This window comes from Oryza brachyantha, chromosome 9 (genome assembly GCF_000231095.2).
Source record: "Oryza brachyantha chromosome 9, ObraRS2, whole genome shotgun sequence".
Lineage (NCBI taxonomy): Eukaryota > Viridiplantae > Streptophyta > Magnoliopsida > Poales > Poaceae > Oryza > Oryza brachyantha.
The window spans coordinates 11,455,479-11,469,381 of NC_023171.2; the positions used below are offsets into that span (position 1 = coordinate 11,455,479).

A 13,903-nucleotide genomic window follows, 5' to 3' on the forward strand; every position below is an offset into this window, starting at 1 on the left:
GCTAGCTTCTAGCTAGTCTGCACTCCATGTTTCCATTCCATTTCGCTCGATCCGTATTTCCTCAAGGAAAACGTCCACGTTATCGGCGGCTGATAGAAGAAAATAATTAGAGATGACGACGCATGTGCTTCACATTCTTTCCTGCTATTTTTCTGAAGTTATGGTGAGATATCAATGTCTCCATCAGCATTAATATATGCTCGCAAGGACAACATAGACCGTTATCATTATTATTCCACATGTTGATTGAAAGGTTAGTCCTCCAAGACGTGTGTCATCATGGAATTTCGCACCAACTCAATCGATCGACGAATTTTTGATTTTTCAATATAGATATAGTTACTTCTCCAGAGACAGTTTTCTTACTCCAAATACTTCCAAGAAAGAACTTGTATTTTTTTTTCTTTCAGCATGCCTAAATTTGGTGTGGATTTCTTTGGTGACCGGCCGGAAGTCTGATATCAATCGCATCGATAATCGGTACAAATTTTAAACTGGGTTGTATTCCACAATCCGCTGCAGGTTTTTTTTTCACTCACATATAATTAAGGAGGTGGTTGTCAAACAACGTATTTACAAAGTAAAAATAATTTATAAATAAAATTTTTATATACGTATTCTTAGCGATCTAAAACTCAAAACTAAAAATTAAACTTCGGTGAAAAACCCTAAAATCAACTCTAAATTTAAGATTAAAAATTTAAATTTTTGGTTCATAAGTATAAGGAGAAGCGAAAAGATAAATGATGTAATTGCTTGCAAGTTAGTTAGCTTGTGTTAATTCGCTTCGTTAAGACGTCAATTAATCGGTAACACATTATCAGCGTAAGTACGATTAGTAGTCTTCCTAGTCAGCCCATGGAGATCGATCCATGTATATAGCTGTATGAATTTTTGAGGTGTCTCGCTCGTGATTTCGTGGTTGACGAGATGACAAGAGAGAAAAGGAAAACGTGCCGTGCCGTACAGTTAACACGTCAAGAGTTTATACCATTAATTACATACAGTATTGCTAATTAACGTGCATACTACGTATCGTGCTGTGCGCTCGTTCCTACATATATATTGGATTACACTGCATATATACGCACGTTTCTCACGTGCTGGCCACAATCGTTATCAGGTGCACTGATGAGGATCATGGATCTCAATCACCGACTGAAAATGAGGTCTGGATCTGCAAAGGGGTACTGTAGCTAAAATGGAAATGAGTCCGGCATATATGTTACTGTAGCAATTGAGGCGTGATATTCTGCTGCGTACCATGCATGATGTTATTGTAGCAGCTGAATTAAAGGCATCCATTTTTTTTATCCAATGGTGTTTATCTCAATTCACAATGCGTCATGTAGATTCAAGAAGAGATAAATATTTAAGAAGGGCCACTAATAGCGAGAAATCACCAGATTAAAATATATATATATCCTTGATCCAGATAGGTTTACTTGTTTGGGGATGTTGGGTTTAGTCTCACACCACAAAGTAATGATGGAGAAGCAAAGGTGGGGATGATTTTCACCCATGCATCAAAGTTTTTTTTTGTTGTTGTTATATAGGCTTAGGACTTAAAGTTGTGGATCCAATTGAACTTGTGGCAGAGCATACACAATATGATATGATATAGATGGCCTATGGTTGGTGGGCCAAGCAACTTACAATTAGATAGGGATGTTGCTAGTTCATAGACTGACTATTGTACCATCCTGAGGTTACCCACAAGCGTTCCTTCTAGGATAGCAATAGAGGGAGACTAGGAATATGGGCACTGGAGCCACACCTCCAGGATAGGTCCAGAGGGAGCAACCGAGGGAGGCTCTTTCCAACACAACAACTGATGGAGACTCTAGGAATATGGGCCCTAGAGCCACCCCTTCTAGGATAGGCCTAGAGGGAGAATAATAGAGGGGGACCCCAGAAACATGGGCCCTAGAGCCATCCTCTCCAAGATAGGCCTATAGAGAGAGGAAGAGTCGAAGTCAAACCCAGAAGCCACCCCTCCAAGGCAGGCCGAAAGGGAACAACCGAGGTAGACTCTGGGAATTTGAGCCTTGGGAGCCATCCCCTCCAATGGGGGAAGGGGATGAGCTCCGATCCCTAGGGGTCAACATTGGGAAAGTGGCTAGACTACATATGGACCAACCTCTCCCACTCGGCGGCAAACTCAAGGAAGCATCAATCACTTATAGTATCTCAACCAAACCCTTCTAAATAGTATGATCAAGACATGAACTCTAGAGGAGGATGGACAAGAATACCCTCGCAACTGCATAGACACTCAAGTATCCTCACATGTGTCCAATAATAGCATTAACGTATATCTTCATGTTTTCCTTGGACACCCCTTTACATTAGGTTTTATGGGGATGAGACATAGCTAGCTCATAGCCTAACCACATAACCTACTCCTCCACAAAGCTATTGGATTATATTATAGCTAGTGTAAGTAGCCCTAGGTTCACAAGTCAATGGGGGCAAAATTGTAAAAGCACTAGCCATCTTGCCCCTATATTAATGAAACTTCTAGCGCTTCACAGATTGAATATCCGCTCTTCATTCCTCTCATGTCTAGCTTGTATCTTAATTCCTTAAGCTTGAGCTCACCACCATGGGTCTCGCCGCATTGGTTAGGGAAAGAATCCGGGCAGCACCAAAAAATTGGAAAAATAGGTCTTCAATCGTAGTGTTTCGCAGATTTGCTCCTGGGCTTACATTTCATAGACACAGATGGACCCACATGTCATACACTCGGAGACCCATTTTTACAATGGCACATGTTTGAAGACCCATTTTTACAAATCTCCCATTTGCACCAATGATACACATGAATAACAGTGGTTTGTACAAGCGGTTAAACAACTAATCTAATGAAGTTTTAAGTCCAACACACTTGCCTACTAGCTCCTCCGTAGCTGCAAAATAGCTTTTAGATAGCGTTTGCAACAAATCACTCATCCGATTATTTCAATGAATTATGTACTCATTTGATTTGATTATAGAAATAAATTGAATATTTTAGCAAATAAACTTAGCAGATAGCCTAGAACTACTAAGTCTAAACAATACGTGCGATAGACTAAACAATGCCGGCATGAATGGAAGTATAGAACTGTGTGAGGACTGGCCTAAGTTAATGGCGAGGTAGCAATCATTTGTTTGACAAGACCATTAATTAGTCTCATCACGTATGCCATGATTATTCTGAATTAACAGCTCGCAAGTTGTGGGTGGATGGAGTGAAAATTTTTCGTTTAGAAATTTGGAATCCAAAAAATTGAATATGTTTTATTTGGGAAATGTTTAAATTCAGCAAATAATATTAGAATATCAAAATTTTGTTGTAAATTCCATTGGTATTCCGAATTTACGTTCAAAAATGTAAATCCCGGTGGGGCATGTCCTTAGCTAGACTACAGCGATCAAAATCCATCTCCCAAGCATGACGCTTCGATCCAATTAAGGTATAAATATAAGCTTCACTGCGGTGTTCTCAGTATTTTACTATCTGTATTATCATCAATGGCAGAACCGATCTCAACCATTGATTTAGAGTTCTACTGTTAATAGAAAAAAAATACTCTACTAAATAGATCTCCCAATCTCCCATGCAGGCCACTTCGATCCAAGGTATAAATACTGTGCTTGGTTATGGTGCTCATCTTTGAAGTATTCTATTATTAATATTATCATCGATCTAAGAATCTAAACCATTGATTTAGAGTTCTACTATTGATAGAAAAAGTATTATAGTGATAGTAGTTGATATGGTAATATAAATAGATCTAATATATTAAATTAGAAAAAATAAACAGTCTAAACTAGTACAGCAGTAGAGACCGTCGTAAAACACCTAATAAATATTATCTCGGTAGTTTAATAGACGAGCCATTGACTTTTTCTCACAATTTGATCATTTATTTTATTTAAAAAAACTTAGTTAATTATCATTTATCTTGTTGTGATTAGATTTATTATCAAATATATTTTAACTGTAATTTAAATTATATAAACTTTTTGAATAAAATGAATAGTGAAACATGTTAAAAAAGTCAACAATGTTATTTATTAAAATAGACAGAGTATTAGTTACTAAAACTAGCTTTTACAGCCTTAATTAATTTACTTTTCTCCTCGCTGATCTTATATTTTCTGGTCCATGGAATCAATTTCCAACTTTCCATATGTGAATGTCCTAGCCACAATTTAATTTTCTTTTTTTATTGAATACTAGTACACCACATAATGCTTGCTTGGCACGTCCTATAATATTCATAGTTCCAGGCATGCATGCAACCCTTCAGGATTTCTCTTGACTGGCGAGTTCCGAAGGACTTGAAATGGGCTCGTCTTGTTTAGTTGCCAAAAATTTTTGGCAAAAAGTCACATCCAACGTTTGATAAGATATTGGAAGGAGTTTTATATACGAATAAAAAAACGAATTTCACAGCTCGTCTGAAAACCACGGGACGAATCTTTTAATCCTAATTAACCCAACATTACCACACATGATTACTGTAGCACTTATGGCTAATCATACACTAATTAGGCTCAAAAGATTCGTCTCACGATTTCCTCATAACTATGCAATTAATTTTTTTATTTTTATTTATGTTTAATATTTTATTTAAATATCTAAAGATTTGATATGATGTTTTTGGGAGAAGTTAGAACTAAGCAGGGCCTTAGATCTACAACAGTTGGATGTGTTGAGCAAGTGACAGTAGCAATAATAATCTATTCCTTTTGACAAGTCATCCTGCATCTGGCAGAAAAGTACAACAGGACAGCGAATTGAACGAGCTGAAATTCTCAGGTTAGGCTAGTACCATGGCTACTTGACATGGGCTTTACGGGAACGTTATCCTCTACCGTTATACTACATAGTTATACCATTATAGTTACAAATAAGTAATACTAATAGTATTGTTCAACTAGAGGGGTTATCTTTTCTCTTGTTAAGGAAAAAAGCCCAAACAATATATCTATAAATAAAAAATAATTTATAAATAAAACTTTTATATACACGTTCTTAGCCATTTAAAAGTCATGTCTAAAAAGTAAGAAAAACCTCACTTAAAATTTAAATTTAAGAATTAAAATATTGACTTATAAACTTAAAAACGAAAAAGACGAGGGGGTTACTTACCGAATTCTGCATGTGGATATACGTCCAGTACCGATGGCGCAGTTCACGTACGCCCAAGCCGGAAGCTGGCTGGAGATCCGACAGAGAAACTGGCGCGCGGTCAACGCGCGTCTGGCGACGTGCATGCATGGGTGATCGATCGCAGCAGAAAACGAAGCAGCAGAGCAGCAACCGTGTCCATCCATCCATGATCCATCCATCATCGTGTGCCAATTTGCTCCCGGCCTGCAAGTTGCCGAGAAGCCATCGACCCGGCCATTTTTATCCCTGGAAAGCTAGCTGACCGCACGCCGCCGGGAGGCCTGGCGGCCCAGCGCGCGCGCTGCAGCTGGTCGAGTTTTGCTCCGCGTTCGTACTACTAGCTGCTGTGGAAAAGCTAGCCTTGCAAGTTGGTCATGCTACGCCAATACGCCATGATGTGTTTCTTTGGATATATTCACGTGCAACTGGATGCTTTGGATGTGGTGGTGTTTGATCGATGCCCGCCCTGCCTGCGTTGAGAAATGTAAGGGCGTGTTGATTTGTGGCATGGTCTTTAATTAAGTTGAACTTAATCTGAACATTGATTTCTATCATAACATGTACGTGTTCTCAACAGAACAAAATTAACATTATATATATATATATATATATATATATATATATGAAAGCATTTTTAAATATGAATCCACTAGTAAAGGTTGTATTGCACTAAAGTACATATACTCTCCATAAAAAATAATTGCAATTTTAGAATTCAATATTTGTCCCAAAATAAATGCTATTATATATAATGTAGTTTTTCTCCTCTGAATATGTTTGGTAATGAAGCGGGACGGTGCCGGGGATGGTAAGAATATATGACCACGTCCCTGCCCCCGAAATATATTCCAATCCCTGGCTCCGGCCCCTAACCTAGAATACGAAACTGGGGAAAAAGCAGTCCCGTCCTCGGCCTTGAACGGGGCCCTGTTAGCCCCGAAAAAAGTTTAAGATGTTCACTTGGTGACAGTGGAGTCGAAGCCAAATACAGTGACAACGTGAGGGCGGCCGGCGGTGACAGGGGTTAGTGAGGGTTAAGAGGTTGAGAGAGATATTACTAGGGTTTACTCTAATGGGCTAAAGTCCAATAGACTTTTACCAACAATGGACTAAGAATTTTTATTTATTAAAAATTTTGGGCCTCGTGGGGATCCGTGTCCATACAGATAAATTTTGTCCTTCGTCTCTGACCGAGGCCTCGACCTCAAATCTGAGTGGGGCAATTTTGTCCCTGGCCCCAACCCCAGTCTCGTTTGGTCAGGTTCCTGCCCCCGGCGGGATTTTGCCAAGCCTACCTCCAAATTACCTCGCATGCCACTCTGTCTCTGATTCTAACCACATCTCCATTCTCAACCGCTCTTATATTTAATAATGGAACGACTGTGTTTTTATCTAAATTATTAGTTAAAAGTTGGCTCCTTATATTTTCCCGAGGATAGGTTTGCAGATGAACTGTTGTTTTAATTTCTTCATGTCTTCTTATACAAGCTTATTGATGTGTTATTTAGTAGTAGTAGACACCATTCAGTATTATGCAATTTCCACGCTGTTATAATATCAGGCCAAAGAAAAAACTTGGCACATACTCAAGTGTATAGCGAAACCCAGCAAATAGCAGCACGTAAGACAAATTAAGGGTGACACAAATTGATTGGTGACTGGTTAAGAAATTCAGTACCCACTCCCTTTCATCATCATAATGGAATAAAAATACCACAAAATAGTCACTTTTTGATATAGATGTTTATTTATTGATGTAAAACAATCACAAGATCAAGATGCGTGATCATTTAATAATGTGTGTTTAAGATGGAGTTTTGTGTATTAATTGTCATTCTGAGCGATATTAGTTAGGCATACTTATAGCTATATAGGACATTAGTGAATAAATCTGGCCACATATTGATGGATCTACGTGGGTAAATTAGTCCAAGGCAAGTACAGCTTCATAATTATTAATTATTTCTAAATGTAAGACTTACTACTAAATCACAAAATAAAAACTAAAGTAGGACTTCAAAAAAAAAAGGAGTGCAAACTTTGTATCTATACTTCAAAATTTAGGTTTTGTTTTATCCTAGACAAATGAAATTAAGACTCATCAACTAAAATTTCTAGTTGTTGATTATTAAATCAGTAACATACTAAATTGAGAGCGCCCAAGACCGATGGAATATCAAACTTATAATTTGAGATTATAAAATTATCACATCATAAAAAAACAGACTGTCCAAACCGAGTGTAGCTTTAAAGTATTCCAAATAATTGGAGGCATATACTTAAAAATGATTTGAAAATGTCATGGTCTTATTCGTTTCACCTTATACATGTACGATCCACCAATTGGAACTATTTTATCAAGAAAATAAATTGGAACGTACATACTTAAAGATGGTTTTGAATTTTTCATGATCTTTATATTCGTTTCACCTTATAAACATTCTTATACACGTAAGCGCCGCCAATTGGTTACTTTACTGTCTACTTGGAAAGATTATCAGCTCGATGGGAGAAAATTGGATTGGATAATTTTAATGCGGTTTTGACCGTATTCCCACTTGCCAGTAAAAAAATAAGTCAATTAAACGAAGCAATCTATGGCGCTCGACGAAGCTCTCCGTCTATTTAAGAAGCCGCCATGGCTCGCCATTCTTCTTCACACCGCGCTAGCTTTACAAGCACAGGCTCAGGCTCACCACCTACTCGATCGATCGATCGCTAGCTTCTGCGCTTCCGTTCCGACAAGCCGGCCGGTGAAGCAATCAAGCTCGAGCGTTCGCGCGCGCATGGCGTCCGGGCAGCACCACCCCACCGTGCCGAGGTGGAAGCCGAGCCCGCCGCGGGCGGCGCACGGCCGCGAGGCCGACGAGGAGGCGCCGTTCGACGCCGTCTCGGACCTCAGCGCCTCCGTGCGCAGCACGGACGGCTTCCCCTTCGGCAGCGGGCGGTCGTCGTTCGCGCCGCCGCCGTTCCTGCCGGCGAGGCAGGCCTCGCTGGAGATCAGCGTGGAGGAGAACGGCGCCGTCCCCCGAGAGCGGTCGCTGCGCCGGCCGGACCAGGGCGTCGTCCTCGCGTGGGAGGACCTCTGGGTGTCCGCCGCCGGCGGGAAGGGCGGCCGCGTGCCCATCCTCTGCGGGCTCAACGGCTACGCGCGCCCCGGCGAGGTCCTCGCCATCATGGGACCCTCCGGCTGCGGCAAGTCCACACTTCTTGATGCGTTGGCAGGTAACGTGTCCATGCACGCCAGTCTCCCGATCCGGACGAACACGATCCTGTCACCGGCCGAAAAGATGGAGTTGCGTGCTCCGACAAGCCTGACACCGACTGACCGAGCTCCATGTTTTCTGGGTGCACAGGAAGGTTAGGTTCCAGTGTGAGCCAGAAGGGAGACATCCTGATCAATGGCCGGAGGCAGGCGCTGGCGTTCGGCACGTCGGTAAGCCGTGTTTTTCTTGGCAGAATGATTGTTTCATTGTTTCAGTACGTCTATGTGCAAGGAATAGTAATGGCGGTTTGGCTATGGCGCGCGCGCGTTGGTTGCTGCAGGCGTACGTGACGCAGGACGACGTGCTGATGAACACGCTGACGGTGCGGGAGGCGGTGCGCTACTCGGCGCAGCTGCAGCTGCCGAGCGGGATGACGGCGGCGGCGAAGCGGGAGCGCGCGGAGGAGACGCTGCGGGAGATGGGGCTGGAGGGCGCGGCCGACACGCGCATCGGCGGGTGGGCGCACAAGGGGATCAGCGGCGGGCAGCGCCGCCGGGTGAGCATCTGCATAGAGATCCTCACCCGCCCGGCGCTGCTGTTCCTCGACGAGCCCACCAGCGGCCTCGACAGCGCCGCCTCCTACCACGTCGTCAGCCGGATCGCCCGCATGGCGCGCCGCGAGGGCATGACCGTCGTCGCCGCCGTGCACCAGCCCAGCACCGAGGTGTTCGGCGTCTTCCACGGCCTCTGCCTCCTCGCCTACGGCAGGACCGTCTTCTTCGGCCCAGCCGCCGACACCAACCAGGTACGAACCCTACACACACATATGTATACAGTACAAAATACAAATACATACGTACGTGTATATTTATACGTGTATCTTGATTTATTATTAATCTTCTCGTGCTTTTTGAAAACAAAAAAAAAACTAATCTTGTTTTAATTTACTGGAGCTGGCAATCATGCATCAGCCACCTGGGTCTAGCTTTGTTTAGGAAAAAAGAATGGCAGCCAGCCTGATCGATCAGTGGATTCATACTGCCTAGTGCCTATGATATTATCATATCGTCGATGAATAGCTTAATTAGTCAATCCTTTGTGATTCAGTTTTTGGTAAGAGAATCGTTTTGCCGAGTTTTTTTAGTCACACTTGACGGGCTAAATCTGATGGTAACCATGCATGACAGTTGCAAAAACAAAAAAAAAAGGATTTGAACTTAGTTAGATGAAAGCCGATAGTTGGAAAAGGTTTTATTTTCCGAGAATAAGCATGAGCTATATATCTTTCTATCAAACGTACTACCTCAGTTTCGTATTAGAAGTTAATTTTGTTTTGTTTTAGTTAAACATTTTTGAATTTGACTAAGTCTATAGAAACATAAAGTAAGACACAAAATAAACAATCTAAAAAAACTATTTTAGTATGTGAATGTTAGCATAATTTCTATAAACTTGAGTATAGTCAAACTTGTAGATGTTTGATTTGGGATAAATTCAAAGTAACTTATAATATGAAACATAGCAGGATTGAAATCATTACTGGGGCAATCATGGCAAAAAAAAATCACAAAAATTGAATAGCTCAGACATAGTGAACAATATGCAGAAACAATACACATTGTTTTAGCCATTACTAAAACCTTTTCTGATAATGGATTTAATTATACCGAGCTTACTTGGACGTACACACCGCAGCCATTACTACAAACATAAAAATTGTTTTCGAAAGAAACAAATCTACAGACTATAACATCGGAACCATATTTCTGAAAATTAGCAAGGACAAACTGAGAACTGTTCTCAAACATTGGTAGGTAGTAGGAACAAGGAATCGAACTATAGCCGAAAAGGAGACTGGATCTGAAAACCCTATATATGAACTGCATACATTGACACAACTGCACATTCATTTTAATACCAACTAATTGTGACGCTTGCTTACTCACAAACAGAGGAACAGAACGAATTTAATGCACTGGCATAGTGAATTAGTGACCACTCCAATAGTTCTGTGATGTGTGAACCTGTCTCGTTCTTCTCTGGCGAGAGCCGCGTGTCTTACTTTTCTGAAGATCTCATTGAATCCAAACAGCGTGGCACGAGCTGCATGCAGAACATAACATATCCTCCTAATTATGGAGTCTTAAGTTTCACTGCATCGGTGGCACTTATTAATTCAGTTTGACTTAAAAGCTTGTGGGTTTTAGCTAGCTCTGTCAGCTGCAGCATACATCATCAGTACAGTACTACAGTAATCCAGTGTCATTCAGTTTGACGAATTTTCAGTTCTGAAGGCTGAAAGTCCCCAGAGATTACTCTGCAAAGATAATCTTAGTAGTACTGGTAGTAGGTAAACTACCCAGCAAAAGGAGTCCTGATACAACAAAGTATCAGGTGTGATTGAAGGCGAAACCAGGAAGCAATTGGGCCACCACTTAACTAATAATTTTTGAAGGCAAAGTTCTCCCATTAGTAGCATACCTTGTGATCGATTAGTTGACCTAGAGCACCCTTTGGCGTGGAACTGTGGAATTAGGAAACGGTACGAATAAAATCAAGGAAAAACACGCGTCTTCCTTGATCTACACCTGCGGTCGTGTACCATGTATTCAGGTCCATAGACAAACTGAAATACTGTGGCTCAGAAATAGTACGTCAGAAATTTCAGACTTGGTCACTGTTCTTGACCCTAGAACAAACGGAAAACAATAGTTCAGAAATCAGAAGAACCCTTGTTCTGAACTTTTTGACTTACTGCACAGATTCATTGAACTGTTCTTTCTTTCTTTTTTTCGCAGTTTTTTGCTATGAGCGGGTTCCCTTGTCCATCACTGATGAACCCTTCAGACCACTTCCTGAGGACTATCAACAAGGATTTTGACAAGGTGAGTCGCAAATGACGAGATCAATTAATCAAGACAAGACCAATTTTAACCATCTAAATTAAAGAAAAAAAGGCTGCCGAGTTAATAAACAAACGGATCCCAAATATGTTAACTTAGCCTCTAAACGATCTATTAATTCATCAGGATATCGAGGAAGGCATGGACGGGAAGAAGATGACGACTGCTGAAGCAATCGACACGCTCGTCAACTCCTACAAATCCTCCGTCCACTTGGAGAAAGTGACGCGTCACATCCAAGACATACGCGCCACCGTATGTCACACAAATCATCTCTGAATTCATTCGAGCTAGCCATATGAATCATCTCCAATCAAATTTTAAATTTTTTGCTTAAATTCTGCGATTTCATTTGGACAGGGAGGGGCAGTGGTGAAAAAGGAAGAGAGGCCGAGCTTTCTGACGCAGACATGGGTGCTCACGAAGAGGTCGTTCGTGAACATGTACAGGGACCTGGGCTACTACTGGCTGCGATTTGCCATTTACATCGCGCTGTGCCTCTGCGTCGGCACCATCTACTACAACGTCGGCCACAGCTACGGATCCATCCAGGTTCGTCAGCCATGGCCATCACAGTGTTCTCTATTGGTTGCACCCATCACTGTTCAGTGGTATTCCGTACTTATTCAGTGACAGTGTGATACTGTGTACGTATGTGACCGTCTGAAAAATGTCTGCAGGCTCGTGGCTCGATGCTGATGTTCGTCGCTGCGTTCCTGACATTCATGGCCATCGGAGGCTTCCCATCTTTCGTCGAGGACATGAAGGTATGCTCACTGATACCCTGAACGCGACAGTGACATATTTGTATTATTGTTCATCATTTCTGAACACACATGTTTAATTTCGATCGATTTTTTTGTGCAGATATTTGGGAGGGAGAGGCTGAACGGGCACTACGGCGTGGGGTCGTTCGTGATCGCGAACACGCTGTCGGCGACGCCGTACCTGGCGCTCATCTCCGTGGCGCCCGGCGCGATCGGCTACTACCTGACGGGGCTCCAGAGCAGCGCCGACCACTTCGCCTACTTCGCGGTGGTGCTCTTCACGACGATGATGGTGGTGGAGGGCCTGATGATGATCGTGGCCAGCGCCGTGCCGGACTTCCTCATGGGCATCATCACCGGCGCCGGCATCCAGGGCGTCATGATGCTCAACGGAGGCTTCTTCCGCCTCCCCAACGACCTGCCCAACCCGGTGTGGAAGTACCCCATGTACTACATCGCCTTCCACAAGTACGCCAACCAGGGCTTCTACAAGAACGAGTTCCTGGGCCTCACCTTCCCCAGCAACCAGCCCGGCAGCGGCACCATCACCGGCCACGAAATCCTCAGGGACTACTGGCAGGTGCAGCTCGGGTACAGCAAGTGGGTCGACCTCGCCGTCCTCGGCGGGATGGTCGTGCTCTACAGGGTGCTCTTCTTCGTCATCGTCAAGCTCATCGAGAAGATGAAGCCCATGGTGCAGAGGCTCAGGTTCAGGAGCGACGCGCCGTCGGTGCACATCGCCGAGAATGGCTCCGCGTCAAGCCCTTGATGTCCAGGATCGAAGAAAATATTAGGCATCTTATTAGTGGTGTGAGTAGCAGTAAATATGTGAACACTGTATATGCAAGCACGGGTGATGATGTGTTGTTAATTTTTCTCTTCTTTTTTTTTTTGGTTAAGGGGGAAAAAAATGGGGAAACGGTTTTGTACTACTCAGGTCTACTCCAAGTTAGATGTATATTACTGAAAATGTTTTGGTAACTTTAATAGCACTAAAATGTATTGAGGTAGAGTCATGGATATATGACTCACCTATAAGAGTTTAAATCCTAGTGTCCGTAAGAGTTTGAATTCTAAAGTCCGAGTAACTTTACCATCCTTAAAAAGGTACCAGGAGATATCACTAATTTCTATCTAAAATTTGGTATCTTTTGGTACCTTAAATACTAGAAGGTATTAAATTTTAAGCAATTTTACCATCCTTGAGTAGGTACTAAGAGGTACCACTGTTTTCTACGTAAAATTTGATACCTCTTGGTACCTTAGGTACTAGAAAGTACCAAATTTTATATAGAAAATAGTAGTACCTTATGGTACCTTATCAAGGATAGAAAAAAGCTCTTAAATTTTATATAGAAAAAAATGGTATCTCAGGACACCTACTTAAGGATAAGAAAAATGCTCTTAATATATAGCATACACGAGTTAAATAGAATTCATGAGGCTAGAGTGTAAGGCAGAGAGGCACTTATAGAGGCACAAGTGCAGTGTGCATATATACAGTGATGTGTAGACGTGCGTCTTCGCTATATTTCTGTGTATACTATTTTGGTCTATATTATTAATTTTTCACATCATTTTTCTTTTGAAAATATATATAAGAGAATCCAATCGTGCCTCAGCTAAGGGCTACGTTCTTCTGGTGATAAAAAAATATTATATAATTTTTTGGTAGTTATTTAATGGTATAAACGATGAAATTAACTATTATAAAGCTAAAAAATCCACTTTAAAAATGTTAGATGATAAACTTTTATAAAATGTGTTTTTTTAAAAAAAATACCTTTAGTACCTTAGAAAGTATGTACAGAAAAGCTAAAGAAGAAAACTGATAATAATCTGGTAAAATAACACAACATTTGA

The 13,903-nt window shown here is 41.8% G+C and overlaps 1 protein-coding gene across 1 annotated transcript; it reads left to right on the forward strand.

The window, feature by feature from the left end:
• The first annotated feature begins 7,847 nt into the window (after positions 1-7,847).
• LOC102716347 (ABC transporter G family member 1-like) lies at positions 7,848-13,097 on the forward strand. Its single transcript, XM_040527481.1, has 8 exons — positions 7,848-8,389; positions 8,521-8,600; positions 8,711-9,175; positions 11,169-11,255; positions 11,400-11,528; positions 11,634-11,825; positions 11,954-12,040; positions 12,141-13,097. Exons 1-8 carry the CDS (start codon positions 7,951-7,953, stop codon positions 12,807-12,809), a joined length of 2,148 nt encoding a protein of 715 aa, XP_040383415.1. The 5' UTR covers positions 7,848-7,950; the 3' UTR covers positions 12,810-13,097.
• Positions 13,098-13,903: the final 806 nt, after the last annotated feature.

Coding starts and splice junctions, on each gene's coding strand:
- LOC102716347 (XM_040527481.1), top strand. CDS start 7,951: ATGGCGTCCGGGCAGCACCACCCCACCGTGCCGAGGTGGAAGCCGAGC. Junction 8,390..8,520: donor ACTTCTTGATGCGTTGGCAG/GTAACGTGTCCA, acceptor CTGGGTGCACAG/GAAGGTTAGGTTCCAGTGTG. Junction 12,041..12,140: donor CTTTCGTCGAGGACATGAAG/GTATGCTCACTG, acceptor TTTTTTGTGCAG/ATATTTGGGAGGGAGAGGCT.